We start from the raw sequence: 19,580 nt of genomic DNA on the forward strand, positions 1-19,580 counted from the left end.
TGGACTTATTAACCGCAATAACAGACCTGTTCATGCTCATTCTTTGCCAAGGAGTTTGAAATGAAGCTCTGCTCTGCTGTGTTTCGTTGTCTTGTCTTGTCTTGTCCTGTGCTCCCCTGCTGCTTTTTCATGGGTCTGATGGCCGTTGGCAGTTCAGTGTTGAGAGCTTGTGTTGCAGTGTTTGGACTTTAGACTTTCCTAAACCTACATGCCTGTTTGATGTAGCTGGAAGCAGCAGGAAGGTGCTGGAGTCCAGGCTACAGTAAACCAGTGCCTTCCACTGGCAAACCTTCAGTAAAGACACCAGACGACCTCACATTTTCAGTTTAATGGTTTCCCGACCCATGAGGCGTTGACACCACTAGATCCCTGGAGCTGCTGTGGTATCACGCACGTCAAAGTTGCCTGATTTTAATATCAACTTTGAGGATAAAATGTTGACTTGCTGCCTAAAATATCCGACCTCTGACAGTTGCTATGAAGAGATGATCACTTTAACTATGTAAAGAATGCATCACGTTGTTTGTGGATCTGCTGCGATGGAACATTTCAGCGTTATGTGAGCGAGAACAGCTAAAAGTAACTGAATAAAAGGCTGAAATGTGTAGATACATGTGTAGGTACAGTTGTGTCTTTTATGTCGTCTACATTTGACACACATGGATGAAGTCCTTGAGCCAGTTGTGGCAGTATTAAGGTACTGGTTTAATCGGTGAACGTGAAGGGTTGTGTGTGGGTTTTTAGCATTTCGGTGACGGTGGTTTGTGCTTGAAACGACCACAGCGCTGCATCTGAGAGCTGTCGATGACAGCGGTGGGTCTCGTGTCATGTGGGTGACGCTTTCTTTTACGTGTTGCTTATGGATCTTACAGACGCTGTGGTTTCCCACCACGTTTATTACCTTGTTCCCATTATGACGATGACTCCACACGTAGGATTTACTGAAACCACAGAACCATCTGTGTGGTGTTTACAACTACTGTATAACAGTAGCAAGTGTAATATTTGTTAGACCTGCAGGAATCTGCACAGGAAACTACTGCTCCAACCACACGGCCTCTAATTGAAACCTTCACGTGCTTACACTGCGTCTGCATAACCAAGCACTGTGCTCAGGTGGCAGCCTCTGAACCACAGTTGTGCACTGGGCCTGGCACGGATGGGTGATCTGTGACAGGATGTCAGCGTTCAGACAGGGTCACCAGTAGCTCACCAGTGAGATCCAGCAGATGTTTTATTCATTGCATCCGTGTGAACATGAGGTCTGATGTGGGAAGCAGCGCCGCCTCACACGTCCAGGACCTGGACTCTCACATTACACAGTTGCAGTGTTTATCCACACCGTGTCCCAGCACTGAAGCCGGCGAAGCAGCAAATGAGCCTAAAAAGCTCCAGATCGCCTTTTCAGTCATCAGTGATTCAGCCTTTGTCCAGCCTGAGCTATGAAGCAAATAAAGAGAGTCGCGTCAAAGAGAAGACAGCGGGAGCAAAGTTTCCGTTTGCTAGAAATGAAACTGAGCCGTGAGCAGATCAGTGATGGGCTCATCAGAACAGAGGACTCTGCTTCTTTAACAGCAAGCGCCTCGTCTCACACTTTCGTTTTCATTCGTCCCGATCGCAGTATTAAAACGTTATTTTGGAACATTCTTGAGGGGTGTGTGCTGTGTCAACAGGATGCCATCATTGTTCTGACAGGGAAGGAAATCAGACGGTGTGCGAGCGGAGAGTGAATCCACTGATCAGATTTTACAGAGCGGACGTTCACTTGGAATAATGTTTCCACACTTCATTCTTCTGGCTGTTGGTTTTGCAGCGTTTCTGCCTGATGTCCTTCTGTCCAGCTGTGGTGAGAACAGAGCTCTTTCTTTTTTTTAATCTCCACTCTGTTTCCTGTCACACTGTGCTCAGTCAGTTTGTTGTCGTGGAGCTGTTCCTGTTCTCTCTTCGGTCCGTTTCTGTGACTGTGAGTCACTTGGTGCCCGTTGAGCTGTCAGACGTGTCTTACAGATGAGACCTGTGCAGACAAACCCGTGTTCACCCCATCCAGCGTGGTGGTGAAGCACGGTGACCCCACCAACGCCACCTGCCTCGTCTGCAAGTCGTGCCCGGACAAACTCTTTGGCTTGGAAAAATCTGTGGGCGACCATTCAACGAAAGGTCCAACGATTCTATGGAGCGTGGCCAAAATGACGGAGTGGGACCCGTCTCCAAAGTGCTACTACAATGCTGGCGCTCAGAGGTGCTGCAGCACTTTGCCTGTAACAGTCTACAGTAAGTAAAGTGGAGGGAGGAATTCACCATCAAACGGATGCCGCCTTCATCTCCTTTCTGGGCGTGTTTGTGTCCTCAGAGCCTCCAGACCACGTGACCTTCAGCTCTGACTTCGCCTCTGATCAGATGATCGAGGGCCAGTTGTACACGCTGAGCTGCACCGTGGAGCAGGTGGCTCCTGTGGAACGCGTCAGAGTGACCTTCTACAGAGGCAGCGTGCCGCTGGGCCCAGCGGTGTCCGTCTCCAGACCCCAGAAGACACCAGCCACGGAGGTCTACATGATCAACATCACTGCCTCCAAGGAAGACAACAACTCGGAGTACTGGTGTGAAGCCAAGCTGGACCTGGGCCTCGAGGGCCCGCGGGCCCCTCCGGTGGTCAGGTCCAAGCGTGTCATGGCCACTGTGAGCAGTAACTGCCTGGCGCTGGTTCCCAGCGTGGGGGTGTGGGTCACGCTCGCTGTGCTTTCTCTGCTTTGACTCCATGTTGTGTAATAATGACGCCTTCAAGCCCGTGTTTTATCATCTGCTGGAGGGTGTTCCCAGGTTTCACTGTGTTTATACATAATTTTGAGCACATTTCGGTTTTTCATAACTCAGCTTCACGGTTATTTAAAATAAAAGTTTGACAAATATTTGGCTCCACAGTTTGGGGGGGGGGGGGGGGGGGGGGGGGGGGGGGGGGTGCAAAAACACGCTGAGTTGGCAAAGCAGCCCTAAAAATATGTGGGAAGAGTGTGTGAATGTTGCTCAACAGGGAACAGATAGAATAAGATGAATGGAACCAGGCTCCCAGGAAGTCAGCGATCTTAATCTGAGTCTGTCCACAAATCTCCTCAGATCCACATTGTTTACTGTAAGTTTATTGTTCGTCCTTTGTTTTGTCAGAAACAAGTGTTCTGTTTTTTTAATGGGCTGAAGTTGATCTCTTTTACAATAGTTTTGTCATATTCTATTGTACAACTGTGTTTGAGCGTTCACTGGAGACACAGCAGAACGTTTGTGTTGTGTTTGTGTCGCAGTCAACAGCCTAATAAACCGATATTTAATGTCTCTGTTTGACTGAACCCGCTCATATTGGTTCTGTATAACTCCACAGTTTGTCAGTCAGCTGTGCCTGAACCTGTTAAAGGCTTCGTCAGTCAACAAGGAGGCCTTCAGAATGAAAGAATGGAGCAAAATGAGATTAAAACCGAATCGTTTTAAGTGATTTGTCAACAGGAAGAAGATTCTGCTTCCAAAACTGTCTGTCTTCATTAGAAGCTGCAGAGAAACAACTTCTGACACTGGAGGATTTCTCTTCTCATAAAAGGCCTGCAGCATTTTAAGAGGGAGACCTGTAAACAACAGGTGTTTAAATTGTCTGCATGCTTCATTCTTCTGATTGTCTTCTTCTAAAGACTTCAATGTGTCCACATTTGGTTTGGAAAGATGGGAGATGTTTCAATAAAAAGTCACTAATTCTGTTGATAACATTTTCTTTGTTGACGTGTTGTGGCCAACAACTGAATGAGCTCAAGGTCTCATTCAGTGGGGTCAAAGGTCAAAGCTGTAACAAGCTTTGAATAAACGTACAGAGCTCCTTGAGGCACTTCCTGCTCTGTCACTCAACAAGACCCTCTTTCAGTTTCACATGTAATCAGCTTTGAGCCTGTGGCTGTGAAAAAAAAGAAACGGATGTGAACCCGCTAACGTTCAGCTAACGTTCAGACACACAGGAAATTTAAGAAGGGTGGAACCTGATGCTGCATCAATTTCTAAACACTTTCTGTTTTGATGTTCGTTTTACAAAATAACGTTAATAATGTTTTCAAGGTTGACTTTTTGGTTGGTGTCTTGGATTAGTTTGCTTTGTGACTTCCACGTGTCAAGTTGTGGTGAGACAAAGGTTTTCTGTCTTTCAAGCGGTTAATAGAGGAGATAAGTGAAACTATTATCGATAAATAAGACCATAGTGTATAAATAAAAAGAGAACTCAGCCATAAAAGTCCAGTTATGAAGCCTGCTTTGTGTGTTTGTATGAAGCATCAAGGCCGATGATCGAAGGGAGTGGATTTGAACTGTTCAACGTTCAATTTTAGCATTTACGGAGTTAATATCTGTTATAAATAAAAACAGATTGTAGAAAGCTTGTTGCTCTGATGGTTATGATCTAATAGTTTGTGGTTAACGAAGCCTTTCGTGTCTTCCGTCAGGTACACTCTGCTCAGATGCTCCCGTGTTCAGTCCGTCCAGGCTCGTTGTGAAACACGGAGACTCGGCCTCTGCCACCTGCTCCGTGTGTCGGTCCTGCATCAACGAAACATCTGGTTTGGAAACATCAGTGGGAACCGTTACAGAAAATGGAACCGTGATTTCATGGAACGTCACCAGTTTGACCCAGTGGGCGATAACGCCCATGTGTTATTACAGCGATCCTGATACTGGTGACCAGTGCAGTACTGAGCTGCCTGTTACTGTTTACCGTAAGTAAACTGATGGAACAAGCTTCTGTGTCTAAAGTAGATTGATATCATGTTGTCATCTGCTGTTTACGTTGAGTGTCTTATTGTGTCTCTGTGTCCACAGAGCCTCCGTCCAGCGTGTCCATGGCTGTTCTTAACCACTCTGGGCCGCTGTTGGAGGGCGGTCAGTACACTCTGCTGTGTAGAGTACATGATGTGGCTCCTGTTCAGAACCTCGCTGTGACCTTCTACCGAGGACACACAGCCCTCGGTCGTGTACGATCCAACGCCACCACAAAGACGCCCGTAACCGAGACCTTTAGTCTGGACATCGTCCCGAGCAAAGAGGACGATGGAGTCCAGTACTGGTTTAAAGCTGAGCTGGAGCTGGGACCAGGAGGACCACAGCGCCCCCCAGTGGCGACGTCACAGAAGATCACCGCCACTGTCCACTGTGAGTCTGAAAACTAAATCCATAAACGTTTCTTTCTCCTTCTTCTTCTTCTTCTTCTTCTTCTTCTTCTTCTTCTTCTTCTTCTTCTTCTTCTTCTTCTTCTTCTTCTTCTCGTTCATGTTCTTGTTTTTCTCCTTGTTCTTGTTCCTTGATCTTTTTATATTTGTTGTTGTTTTTCTTCCTCTTGCTCCTCACAGATGAACCTCGGCTGGAGGTGTCACCACATTCCACCAAGCTCCGCGTCACAGAAGGAGCCTCTCTGCTCCTGAACTGCTCGGCTGTGGGGAACCCCGGCCCATCGTACAACTGGACCGTCCCAGAATCTCAGAACCGCCCCACTGACAGCAGCAGCCTCTCCATCCAGTCTGTGTCCTCTGAGGACGGAGGGACGTACGCCTGCTCCGCCAGCAACGTGCTGGGGAGCGTCCACGTGACGTTTCATGTGGAAGTCAGACGTGAGTTTTAGTATTGATCCATCAAATATTCATAATCCATGAGGAATTTCATTGACACTAATTCGTTTTTTTGTCTCCCAACTCTCTGCAGCCAACTACACCCCGTACATCATAGCTGCTACGGTGGTCGCTCTTATTGTGGTCATCGTCTGTGTGTCTGTGTGTTACCGTAACTACTACAAACACAACCGAATGGGCCAGTACAACATAACCAGCAGGTAACGAACGGTCTGGAGCTGGGACGTGCTTCACTGGAGTCTGGACTGAAGGCATCGTTTCCTGTCATGGCTCAACTGATGACATCTTAACAAATCCATGCTAATATAAATGCTAATGCTTGAACCAAACGACAGGAACTTAAATTCCCCCAGCATCAGTACAGCATGAGAATAATAATAACTAAATATGTAAAATAGCTGGAAAACAGCCTATGGAGCTGCTCGTCACCACCTGCTGATTCTTCGTCCTCTCATTTAGTTGAGTTTTCTGTTCAGCCTCACTCCTTGGTCTGTGGCAGGTTGGTCTCAGGACCATTCGTTCTTTTAAAATACTCTCTGATTCGTTGATGTTAGTTTCTGCTTTAGGTTTAGTGTTTTCTCAGCAACCTCCAAGTCTTGAGTTGAGACAGTTCATTTAATGTGTCAAAATGTTCCCTGTATTTTTATTGTGTCTGTGTTTTATACTATAATATAAACATTTCAAAGATAAATATTCATTCTAAACTTCATCAAACCATTGTTTGGCAGCGTTACCTGATTGTTCCTAGGATCGTAGTTAACCTCCACCTCCAATAACTACAACGACCCCAAAGAACCATAACTGTGACTCACTGATTCACACTCTTGCTTCTGGTTTGTGTTTATACTCAGAGAATGAAAGAAATTTGTAAAACAACAACATGTTTAATATTTACTGTCAGCTCAGTCACTGTTCAAACGTTTAGCAGCTCTTTTTCCTAATGGATGGTTGATGTCATATCGTCCGTGATCTTTAGCTTAGTGTCGATTCCGACTGTGTTCTGTCAGAGTACATTTGAACACAGTTTATTCTAATTATAATTCACTCTTGCTGAAGTGTACGTGTCCGTAGATAACTTTCACTTTCAGAGTCCTTCAGCAGCGCTGCCAACATTTTTCAGGAGGCAGGAAACCTAACCAGGGTGTAACCTTGTACAGTAGCTCACGGTCTTTCTGACCACTTCAGGACATTATCACAGCGGAGTGAAAATGTTTTCACGCATCGTTCTCTTCGTTGTTTCTACTTTTCTCCAGGACTTCTATGTTTCTGGTTGTGGTGAGAAAGCTTTTACTTTTCACTCAATTACAAAAAGGTCTGTGTAGTTAATGTAATGTAGTGTAATGGAAAAATTGTGCTTTTTTGCTTTTTCTTATCCAACACAGTCATCATGTGCAATACTGAACATTCTTACACAAACAACTGATCTCTTGTGCCCTGACGTACATAAAGTTTAAACATCTGATGTTCCATTTGATGACTAATAGTTTATGATATATGTTTGTCTTTTACCCCCGGACTCTGGCTCCATCCTCTCTGACTCCACACCAGACCTAAGGCTGTTAAAGTAAATGCATCTTGTCTTGGAAGCTCGGTGTTCCTTCCTTTGGATAACAAGACACGATGTGACAGTGAGAATGCAAACATTCTTTCTCACAGCGAGATAAAGTGGCGCAAACAATTCTATTGGTGCAGAGAGACATTCCACCGGAGCCAGAGAAAGGGGTTAAAAGGCAGAAGCAACGTGAGGATCGTGGGCTCTTTTTCGTGGTGTGTGCACTAATCTCCCCAGCTGGTTTTTGGTTTGTTGATGTGCACAATCAACATCCATTTTTTGATTTGCTTTCCCCATTATTTTTATTTTCCTTTATTTTTATAATAAATCTCACAAAAGAAAAACTCTCTCATCTGCCTCTTTATGGGATATTTCCACCACATTAGGAGACAGTTTGAATTATGAAATAGCTTCTGTTTAGCTTTATTGGATTGTGTGGATTTAATAATTACTATTAATAGTACAAGAATCAAAATCAGAAACATAACAAACAAGCTGTTTAAAATCAGCCTTTCGTGTCTTCCGTCAGGTACAAACTGCTCAGATGCTCCCGTGTTCAGTCCGTCCAGGCTCGTTGTGAAACACGGAGACTCGGCCTCTGCCACCTGCTCCGTGTGTCGGTCCTGCATCAACCAAATATCTGGTTTGGAAACATCAGTGGGAGACGTTACAGAAAATGGAACCGTGATTTCATGGAACGTCACCAGTTTGACCCAGTGGACGATAACGCCCATGTGTTATTACAGCGATCCTGATACTGGTGACCAGTGTTGTACAGAGCTGCCTGTTACTGTTTACAGTAAGTAAACCTCATGTTCATTTGGTTGTTTATGAATTATATTATGCTGTTTTAAGTGGTCTTTGTTCTTCGTGTTTTACATTTCCACTGGACTGATGTGGTTGTTTGCTTCGTGTGTCTCTGTGTCCACAGAGCCTCCGTCCAGCGTGTCCATGGCTGTTTTTAACCACTCTGGGCCGCTGTTGGAGGGCGGTCAGTACACTCTGCTGTGTAGAGTACATGATGTGGCTCCTGTTCAGAACCTCGCTGTGACCTTCTACCGAGGACACACAGCCCTGGATCTGTCACGGTCCAACAGTGACGCACACAAACCAGTGAATGAGAACTACACACTCAACGTCACCATGAGGAAAGAAGACGATGGAGCCCAGTTCTGGTGCAAAGCTGAGCTGGAGCTGGGACCAGGAGGACCACAGCGCCCCCCAGTGGTGACGTCACAGAAGATCACCGCCACTGTCCACTGTGAGTGCAAGTAGATCAACAGAGAAGCTTTGCTTTAAAATAACGTAATAGTTTAACTGTAACTGGTGCCTATTTTTTGTCCCTCTATCACCAACACAGACAAACCCAACCTTCAGGTGGCGTCACAATCACGTGACGTTACTGTCACTGAGGGCGAAGCTCTGCGACTGAGCTGCTTGGCTGACGGAAACCCCCATCCCTCCTACACCTGGACGCTCCCAGCGAGCCGGTCCTCCCGGACCAGCAGCGACCTCAGCGTCGCCTCTGTGACCCCTGCGCACGAGGGCCGATACACCTGCTGCGCCAGGAACAGCGTGGGCGCCGTGAACGTCACCTTCACGCTGACTGTCCAACGTGAGCTCGCGCTTCGGCCGAAACCTGACGCAGACCTAGAGCTGAACTCAGGAACGGGCTGGGGATGTTGACTGACAGCTTTAACTCTCTGTCTGTCCACAGGTTTGGAGCGAACGACGGTCACACCATCCACCACGCAGACAGTGACCACCGCTGAGCCCAGCGGCAGCAGCTCCGTGGGTCACGGCTTCACACTCTGCTTTATGCTCCTGTTCTGTGCTGTGGTTTGAGCTCCTACACAAAGCATTGAAGAAATAATTGTCCTCTCAGTTCAGTACGTAAACTTATTCTAATGCATCAGTGACATCAAATTGAGGATGATGTCATGTGATAAAGGATGATTCCACCTGATGTGTGACTTGAAACATTTGTTCTGTGGAGGAAACCCAGCGTCCACGCTGCAGGTTGCAGACCTGAGCCCACTCTGCTCCATCCAGGAGCATAGACCCCCCACCCACCACGCTCTGCTGCCCTTTGATGAGCACACAGCTTCAGAAGTGAGATGCAAAAATGAAGCTTCAGCAGCAGTTATTATCATTGTTTGTTGTCTTCATATATCATAACTCCAGATGTTACTGAGGACAAATGTTGCGTGTCGTTGGTAACTGACTGACTGGTTTGTTCACTGGATCAGTGTAAGGCTGTCTCTGTGTTGCGCTTTGTATGTGATGACTTAATGTGAATCAGTATGTCGTTAGCAGTAAAATCGACTGTGTGAGATTTGACATCTTAATGATTTCCCAAAGGAACACAGTGTGTGGTGTAATGGGTTGTTGTTTACGTCTGCTGATTGAGTGCTGCACATCGCTCTTCCTTCTCCTCTCTTTCGCTTGATTGAATATTACTGTAAATCAGAGTCTGTAGAGCTGAGCCACAAATCATGGGAAGTCTCTCAGGAAACTGAGAAAGATCAAAAGGGAGCTGCAGAATGTTCCGAACTTTCCCTCCACGTGGTAACTTTACGATAAGGAAAGGCGGAAATAGAGACTCATTTCCGCCTGTTTTAACGAACAAAGCCTCGCAGGAACGTCAAGGTATTTCCTCCTGCTGCCTTTGGCAACATTGCCACTTGATTGTTCTCTGGTCAGAAAGAGACAACAACAAGACTAGAGGGCTGATTTTGATACAGAAATAAACATTAAATAATAATAAAATAAACCTTACTCCCATGTTGAAAAAAGTTACGTAACTTCATTTTCAGACATTTAAAATAAAAGCAACTATTTTTGCTGTTGAACTTCAAAGTTTAAATCGTTGTTGAGCCATTTTTTGATTACAGGGTCTGCAGCGCCCCCAGTGGCGAGACTTGCTCCAGCAATTCAATTTCCCCATTGTGGGATCATTAATGCCTTAAATTATCTTATCTTAACACTAAAAATAGAGCTAAAAGAACGTAATTATGAACCTTTGCCACAAATCCACCTGAAGAACATGTTGATGAGTAAAGTGAAGTCAATTTACTCAGACCTCCACTGGGGGCGCTAATGTCACATTAGTTATTAGTACAGCATGTGACTGTGACATCATGGGATGTTTTTCTAGTGTTCTAGAAAGAAAGTGTTCTAGTTCAATAAGTGATTGTATGGTTTAAAGGGTTTTGTTCTGATGAAGACTGATCCAATCACAAATATGAACAAGGACAAATGGAATTCATGGTAATTCTATGACAGTCTAAAATAACTAGCACCAACCCCATGCTTCACTTCACTTCCTTAAGCTGAATGATCGCAGTGACGTCATGGCAGGACATTGAACCAGAACAGGGTGAGTGTTGGAAATGGACTATTAACAGGAAAACCAAAGGTTCCTCAAATGTGTTGAAGGCTTGTAAACACGCTGAACGCGTAGAATCAGAGCAGCTGTTTGTCTTTCGACTAAAAGAGGAAGCGTTGACCACTTCTGCACAGCTGATGTTATTATGTTCTTGTGATCTGGCCTGAGATCTTCTCATGAGGAGCTGAGGGCTGATCTGGGAAAGCGTGGACTGACCTGGACAGTTGTGGGGGTGAAGCCCAAGCTCCAGGCAGGATGCCTTCATGTCATAACATGTCAGACGTGGCTCTGACTGCTGGAGTCGGACTACGTGCCGGCCTTCACCACTCATATGACTACATTCAGCTGTTGCTTCATCTAGAGATCACGCTGGTTTGTTGAAACCCCCTCGTCTTTACTGTCAACCTTACGTCAGCTGCCTTTAGTTCAGTATTTCACTTCTGTTTACTGTATGACAGACCTTTTTGGGGAAATGGAAAACCTTTGTGCTTCATCAGAATCCTGGACGGGCTAAATCAAGGTGCAGGCGTAAATCAAGGAGACAGTGAGAAATCCAAGCAGATGATAAGACACATGTTCGTAGCTCTCAGATGAGTCATCTCACATGGAAACGGGAGGGCATGGAGGCTGCGCCTGCTTCATGTTTACATTGTGTGTCAAACTGATTTAGCTCCTTGTTTCCCGTTCCTGCTATTTCTGTTGATAATATAGGAATGCAGGCGGTCATGGGACAAAACAGGAGCTCATTCAACAGTTATGAAGAGCAGTTAAGCACGATAACTACCTATTTATTGTTAATGAATAAAACAGAAAATTATTTAAAAAAAAGAACCTTCAGTTATGAATGAAGCAGGTCAGTGTCAATCAGGCCGGAGCGTAGCTCGATTCTCACAACCTGCCCGTGACCCGTAACAGGAAAGCTGCTGAATGAATCCATGGAACACAGTGTAAAACGTGATGAGCACGAACGTGGTCAAACGTGGGCTGTGAGGGTGTGGTCAGAGACGGGCGGCTCTGCTTTTATTGGCTCATCATTAAGGGTGACACACTGATGTGGTCATTACTTTGGTTGTAATAGCAGCCTTAGACGGGTTCTAGATCTAGATCTACAAAATATGGGCTCAATAAAGTCATACTTATATTATCTGAACTGTATGTTGACCTGATAATAGTCTGTGCTCTGTTTACCATTTAAACTGTCGGCAGAGGTATTTTAAATCCATAACCTACATATTAATTGTCTAATAACTGGGTGATGGGTTTATTGGGTCTTTGTGTGAATTTAATACCTAAACTGACACAATTCCAGGAAGTTTTTAAAGCCTGATGTGAATCAGAGCTTCTGTTCCAGTAGTTTGCCACTCACGCACTGAGTGAGATACTGGAAGCTGATTCCTGTGGGGAGACGAAAGAAGCGCTGAAGCCCACAGACACAGCAAAAACCTGTTTGACTTGGGATGTTTAAGGCTCAGGACTTTTAACGCTAGATGATCAGGGCAACTAACAGGAAAGAACCAGCGCAGTGAGGAAATAGATAAGCAGGCGGTTTCCTGACCACCTTAAATACGAAAGCAGACTCAGAGACGCGTCTTTGGGATCACAAGCACTGAGATCCAGAGGCCGAACGTGACGCGTGGTTTGAGGTCTCACGTGACAGGAACCGGGCCTCGGCCAACATAAGGCACAAACAGCTGAGCTCGTGTGTTTGTGCTGTCCAAACCCAGAAAACAGAAAACGGGAACGTCGGGGTCTGGACTACAAGTTAGTTTGACTTGGACGTTCAACAGACATTCGATCGAAAGTACCTCCAGACGAGCGGCCCGTGTTTGAACAAGCGATCCGCGTTTCGTGTTCGCTACGTGGACGTCGATAAATTATTTGGATTTGGACCCTGCTCCAAAATATGTGTCTACATCTCCTTGTTAGGGCACAGCCATTGTTATGAGGAAATAGTAATGTTGCATATTTTTCTAAAATATTTTAGTATAAATATTACTGTAATATTTCAATACCATCCACACCATATGACCTACTGGTTCAAAACCTTCTCCAAAATGTGTGTCTACATCTCCTTCACAAGGCACAACCATTGTTATGAAATAGTCATGTTGCATATTTTTCTATAATATTTGAGTATAAAAAATAATGTAATATTTCAATACTGCCCAAACCATGTGACCTGCTCCAAACTCTGTCTCTACATCTCCCCATCTCAGCCTGGACTCTCTGAGTCTGTTGTTTATACCTGCAACGTGAGCTGTCCCTCTGATGAGCTTGTTCCTGATTCTGTCCAGTCTTGTCACTCCTAACCTCAGCCTTTTCATCTCCACTACCTCCATCTCTGCCTCCTGTCTGTTCCTCACTGCTACCGTCTTCAACCCACAGAGCACAGCTGCTCTCACCACTGTCTTTAAACCTTTCCTTTGAGTCTTGCTGGCACTCTTCTGTCACACACACTCCTGACACGTTCCTCCACCTGCTCCAACCCGCCTGCACTCTCCTCTTCACCTCTTTTCAACACTCCCCATCGCACTGAACTGTTGACCCCAAGTACATAAACCCCTGCACCTTCTTTACCTCGACGCCAGAACGCGTCTCCTCAATTCTTCAGGCATCTTCTCACACTCAAACAAACTGCCTGGAAACTCCACCGCTGTCTCTTCTGGACACTTTCACACCTCTACAGGAACGTCGTCAGGACCAACAGCCTTTTCACTCTTTATCCGTCATTCTCCTCATTCATCAGCTCCTCAGGATCCTCCTTCCATCTTCTCCGCACACTCTCCTGGGTTGTTAGCACCTTTCCATCACTGTCTTTAATCACCCTTATCTGTTGCACATCCTTCCCATCGCTACCTCTCTGTCTGGCTAGCCTGTACAAGTCCTTCTCCGCTTCCTTCGTGTCTAACCTTTCATACAGCTAATTGTAAGCTTTATGTTTGGCCTTTGCCACCTCTTAACTCTGCTCTAAGCTTCATTGTACCTCTGTCTACTTTCCTCAGTGCTTTCTACATCCCACTTCCTTTTAACCAACCTCTTCCTCTGGACGCAGTCCTGTACGTCCTCATTCCACCATTAAGTGCCTTTATCTTCTTTCCTCCTTCCAGATGACACACCCAGCACTTTCCTACCTGTTTCCCTGATAACCTCTGCTGTAGTTTCTTAGTCATCTGGAAGGTCTTCCTGACCACCCAGAGCCTGTCTCGTCTTCTGCCTTAATTCACAGGTTTCTTCATTCTTTAGCTTCCACCACTTGGTCTTATTTTCTGTCATCTTAAACACCACCATGCAGTGCTGTCTGGCTACACTCCCTCCTACCACCACCGCAGTCACTAACCTCTCTCAAATGACCTCATCTACATAGGATGTAGTCCACCTGCGTGCTCCTACCTCCACTCTTGTATGTCACTCTGTGCTCCTCTCTCTTCTGGAAGTATGTGTTGACTTCAGCCATTTCCATCCTAATAGCAAAGTCCACCACCATCTGTCTTTCTAGGTTCCTTTCCTTCACACCAAACCTGCCCATCACCTCCTCATCACCTCTGTTCCCCTCACCAACATGCCCATTAAAAGTCTGCTCCAACCACTACCCTCTTTCCTCTGGATATACTCTCTATGACCTCATCAAGCTCACTCCAGAATCTCTCCTTCTCTTCCAATTCACAGCTACTTGTGGAGCAGACCCACTGACTACATTAGCTTCTAGCTTTAGGCTCATCACCCTGTCTGAGACTCTTTTCACCTGTAGAACAATTAAATTAAATTCAATTCAATTTTATTCATATAGCACCAAATCACAACAAAGTTATCTCAAGGCACTTTACAAAGTAAAGTTTAAGAGGTTACACAACTAAACCCAACAGATCCCACATACAGCAAGCCTTTAATTGGACAGCAACAGTGGAGAGGAAAAACTCCCTCTCTAACGAGGAAGAAACCTCCAGCAGAACCAGGCTGGATGTGGGAGGCCATCTGCCTCGACCGGTTGGGGTGAGAGGATAGAGAGATAGAAAAGCAAAGCAACAGCAACAAGCAACAACAGAGCACGGGCAAGATGGCTGGCCCAGAGGCCGGACACAGGCAGGACGGTTGGACCCGCAGCTGCCCATCACAGACACCAAACTTAGAGTCCAATGATACCTGTAGGTGAGGACAGAATGGGGGGGGGGGGCACAGCTACTGGAGAGAAAGAGACAAAGTTAGTTGGACGTGGAACAATGAAGGGAGGTTATTGGACAGAAGAGGTAGAAAGAACCAAAGAAGCTCAGTGTATAAATGAAGCCCCCCAGCAGTCTATGTCTATTGCAGCTTAACTAAGACATGGTTCCTGTGACTAACAATCATTGCCAGTGACCTGAACCATTTCTAACTATAAGCTTTATCAAAAAGGAAGGTTTTAAGCCTGATCTTAAAGGTGGAGAGTGTGTCAGCTTCTCGAACCTGAAGAGGGAGCTGGTTCCACAGGAGAGGAGCTTGGTAGCTAAAAGCTCTGCCTCCCGTTCTACATTTAAAGACTCTAGGAACCACATGTAGCCCAGTGTTCCTTGAACATTGTTCACAAAATCCCCTTCAGGATCACTTCTACCCTGGTTGGTTGGTGGTTGTTATTGGCAAGTTTTACACCAGATGCCCTTACTAACGCAACACTCTCTATTGATCCAGGCTTGGGACTGGATCAAAGGTCACTGGCTTGCAACCCCTGTGGTTAGATTATATAGTCATGTTGTATATTTTTCATTATTGAAAAATTTTAGTGTTAATGAAACAACAAATATGGTTGTGCCCTAACAAGGAGATATAGACACAGATTTTGGAGCAGGTTTTGAACTAGAAGGTCATATGGTGTGGATGGTATTGAAATATTATTGTAATATTATTACTAAAATATCCATCCATCAATCCATTTACCATACCGCTTTATCCCATATGTGGGGTCGTGGAGGTGCTGGAGCCTATCCCAGCTGGCTATGGGCGAGAGGCGGGGTACACCCTGGACAGGTCGCCAGCCTATCGCAGGGCTTACTAAAATATTATTTTATTAGGACATATAGACACACATTTTGAAGAAGGGTTTAAACCAGTAGGTCATATGGTGTGGAAGGTATTGAAATATTACAGTAATATTTATACTAAAATAATTTAGAAAAATATGCAACATGACCTTTTTCTCATAAAAATGGTTGAGCCTTGTGAAGAAAATGTAGACACATATTTTAGAGCAGGTTTTGAACCAGTAGGTATTAATTTCTTGACAATCCAAATAATTTATCGACGGTCCCTAAGTCAACGTCTTCATGTGCCGAGCGGTCTCGTTCTGTGTCCGCGTAGCGAACACGAAACGCGGGTCGCTTGTTCAAACACGGGCCGCTTGTCTGGAGGTACCTTCGGTCGAAAGTCTGTTGAACGTCCAACGTCAAACCAACTTCACCGCCAACGACTGTCAAAGAGCTCCTCGCGTATCTGGGCTAATTCTGGCACCGGCTCCCATCACTTCACCTCACGTCAGCCAGCACTGATAAGAGGCTCTGAACGGTGGGAGCGCGGTGACGTCGCTCGCGAGAGGGGCATTAAAGCTTTACTTTGGCCCCATTCGTTCGTGGGGGGGTTCTGCGACAGTTCACGCAGGAGATCCCCTCGAGTTCCCTGCGCTCCACCACCGTGCGCGAGCCGTGTGTATTCAGCGTGTGTCATCACCGCATACACTTACAGTATAAAGTACACCTTCTACTGCGGTGGATGAAGTACTCTGTGTGTGTGAGTGGGTGAGACGGGGTCATTACAACAGCATCCTCAGCTGACAGAACGGGACTTTCCCCAAAACTTTCAATTTCGCCTTTCAGCGGAGGCAGGAATGCCCCCCCCCCCCCCTCCCTCCACCAAAGGGGAACCAGGGAGCGGACTGCCTCATCTACACCGCTGACATACTTTCATAGTTCAGTCCGTCTCTGACCAGCGGAGTGCTCGCCCTGCTCTGCACCTCCTCGCGCTGCTCTCATCGACTGGGAATCATGTTTTCCTGCTACGGATCTTTGGCCGTCTTGTTGCTGAGCATCGTGTCCGACTCGCACGTGTCCAGCTGCGGTAAGTGAAAAGGCTCGCGCGTGGTAAAGTTCGAGCAAGCCGCTGGATTCACATCTGTTTAAGCTGTAAAGTCACTCAGAGAAACACGGGACTCCAGCAGCTGCTAGTTCTAGAGTAGTGAATAGATTAGATTAGACAAAGTCAATATATTATGGCGGAGTTCACTGTGTGATTGAACTCTGGTTTTCTGCCTTTACATGTTTCGATCTATTTATATGTTTAAAATCAGCCTTTCGTGTCTTCCGTCAGGTACACTCTGCTCAGATGCTCCCGTGTTCAGTCCGTCCAGGCTCGTTGTGAAACACGGAGACTCGGCCTCTGCCACCTGCTCCGTGTGTCGGTCCTGCATCAACCAAACATCTGGTTTGGAAAGATCAGTGGGAACCGTTACAGAAAATGGAACCGTGATTTCATGGAACGTCACCAGTTTGACCCAGTGGACGATAACGCCCATGTGTTATTACAGCGATCCTGATACTGGTGACCAGTGTTGTACAGAGCTGCCTGTTACTGTTTACAGTAAGTAAACCTCATGTTCATTTGGTTGTTTATGAATTATATTATGCTGTTTTAAGTGGTCTTTGTTCTTCGTGTTTTACATTTCCACTGGACTGATGTGGTTGTTTGCTTCGTGTGTCTCTGTGTCCACAGAGCCTCCGTCCAGCGTGTCCATGGCTGTTCTTAACCACTCTGGGCCGCTGTTGGAGGGCGGTCAGTACACTCTGCTGTGTAGAGTACATGATGTGGCTCCTGTTCAGAACCTCGCTGTGACCTTCTACCGAGGACACACAGCCCTGGATCTGTCACGGTCCAACAGTGACGCACACAAACCAGTGACTGAGAACTACACACTCAACGTCACCATGAGGAAAGAGGACGATGGAGCCCAGTTCTGGTGCAAAGCTGAGCTGGAGCTGGGACCAGGAGGACCACAGCGCCCCCCAGTGGTGACGTCACAGAAGATCACCGCCACTGTCCACTGTGAGTGCAATTACCCCCCCCCCACACACACACACCATATATATGTAGTACATCATGACATTAAAATTTGAAAACCTTCTACTCATTCTTTAGTTACTGGGTTACAGTCATTTGGAGTTAAACATGCATTTCATTTGCTTTTCTTCTCACTACATGATTTTTATATGTTTAGCATTAGGGTCTGAACACCAACAACAGACAGACAGACAGGCAGGCAGGCAGGCAGACAGACAGACAGACAGACAGACAGACAGACAGACAGACAGACAGACAGACACTGGCTGATGTAAATGTATCAGTAACTCTATAAACTCTCCTTTTGTTGCTGTGGCTTGAAATAGATAATAAATATTGTTAGGACATGATGAAAATAGATGAATGCCTCCCAAAAGATGAAACCAGTGGTCATCCCCTGTTTTACCAGCACAAGTGCATCTGTTCAACAGAAACAGAAACTGAAAGCAGTAGCTTGGTTGTAAATATTTGGGACTTCCCACTTTTCCCCCGGTGTTTGACTGTTCACATGCTGCTGCAGTGACCTAATGCTCCTCTTCCTCCTCACAGATGAACCTCGGCTGGAGGTGTCACCACATTCCACCAAGCTCCGCGTCACAGAAGGAGCCTCTCTGCTCCTGAACTGCTCGGCTGTGGGGAACCCCGGCCCATCGTACAACTGGACCGTCCCAGAATCTCAGAACCGCCCCACTGACAGCAGCAGCCTCTCCATCCAGTCTGTGTCCTCTGAGGACGGAGGGACGTACGCCTGCTCCGCCAGCAACGTGCTGGGGAGCGTCCACGTGACGTTTCATGTGGAAGTCAGACGTGAGTTTTAGTATTGATCCATCAAATATTCATAATCCATGAGGAATTTCATTGACACTAATTCGTTTTTTTGTCTCCCAACTCTGTGCAGCCAACTACACCCCGTACATCATAGCTGCTACGGTGGTCGCTCTTATTGTGGTCATCGTCTGTGTGTCTGTGTGTTACGTTAACTACTACAAACACAACCGAATGGGCCAGTACAACATGAAGGACGTGTTTCGTCTTCACAAACAACTCATTCCCGTGACCAGCACATGACGGACCGCCTGGAGCTGCTGGGGTCTGAATTGTGTCATCATCCACTGGAGTCTGGAGCCTTTTATTCAGCTGCTGTTTTCCTGTTGTGGCTCCACTGATGCTTTCAGGTGGCACAAAATGCTTAAAATAGTACTCCCATCAGTGTGGATAGAGTCACTAAATGGAATCACGCATACAGCAGTAACACACACCTATTTATTAATGCCGTTCATTATACCCACACATTAAAACGTTTTTAAATAGGTTGTAGACCTGTTCAAACTGCAGTTTTATGTAGTTTAGTTTAATTAAATATTCATTTAACATTATTGTGTAGTGCATTGTGGAAAGCAGCTTTAACATTGTGTCATTTTCTTTTCTACATAGTTTACAATGTTTCACACTTTGAATTGTTCTCCGTTTGGTGGCGATTTTAAGTTGTGTTGTTGGTTTGAAACTTTACAGCTGTGTGTGTGTGTGTGTGTGTGTGTGTGTGTGTGTGTGTGTGTGTGTGTGTGTGTTCACAACATTATATGCACGTGGTGCTACTTAAGTAAAAACTGTACATAACAAAGATGGTTAAATATTGTGAATAAATAAATGTTGTTTCCTCCACTGTTAATACTTACCGCTGTCTCTGTTCTTCTAAACATCACTACCTTACAGTAAATAGGCAATCAGCGGTTTAACAATCAGCATACTTGTTGTTGAAAACATCAGTTTTCGTTGCTTGTTCCTCTCTGAGAGCTGCTGAGGCTTTTAGGGTGAACTTCACTTCAGAGGCGGCGCAGGGTGGAGCTGCTAATTTTACTCTCAGGATTGTCCCACTTTACCTCCTGCTCTTCCCCTCGGAGGAAACGATCTGCAGGAGAGG

General features: G+C 45.8%; 2 protein-coding genes across 2 annotated transcripts; both read left to right on the forward strand.

Annotated features, from left to right (window-relative positions):
• Positions 1-1,538: 1,538 nt before the first annotated feature.
• On the forward strand, positions 1,539-3,324 carry LOC114858617 (uncharacterized). The gene is made up of 3 exons (XM_029156068.3): positions 1,539-1,846; positions 2,008-2,271; positions 2,351-3,324. The coding sequence occupies exons 1-3, from the start codon at positions 1,774-1,776 to the stop codon at positions 2,749-2,751; spliced, it is 738 nt and encodes a 245-aa protein (XP_029011901.3). The 5' UTR covers positions 1,539-1,773; the 3' UTR covers positions 2,752-3,324.
• A 151-nt stretch (positions 3,325-3,475) lies between these two features.
• LOC114864861 (basement membrane-specific heparan sulfate proteoglycan core protein-like) lies at positions 3,476-19,328 on the forward strand. Its single transcript, XM_029165886.3, has 10 exons — positions 3,476-4,148; positions 7,724-7,993; positions 8,126-8,455; positions 8,555-8,809; positions 8,912-8,985; positions 16,516-16,663; positions 16,913-17,182; positions 17,315-17,644; positions 18,209-18,466; positions 18,558-19,328. The coding sequence occupies exons 1-10, from the start codon at positions 4,076-4,078 to the stop codon at positions 18,725-18,727; spliced, it is 2,178 nt and encodes a 725-aa protein (XP_029021719.3). The 5' UTR covers positions 3,476-4,075; the 3' UTR covers positions 18,728-19,328.
• The last annotated feature ends 252 nt before the right edge of the window (positions 19,329-19,580 follow it).

Source organism: Betta splendens, chromosome 1, assembly GCF_900634795.4.
Source record: "Betta splendens chromosome 1, fBetSpl5.4, whole genome shotgun sequence".
NCBI classification, from domain to species: Eukaryota; Metazoa; Chordata; class Actinopteri; order Anabantiformes; family Osphronemidae; genus Betta; species Betta splendens.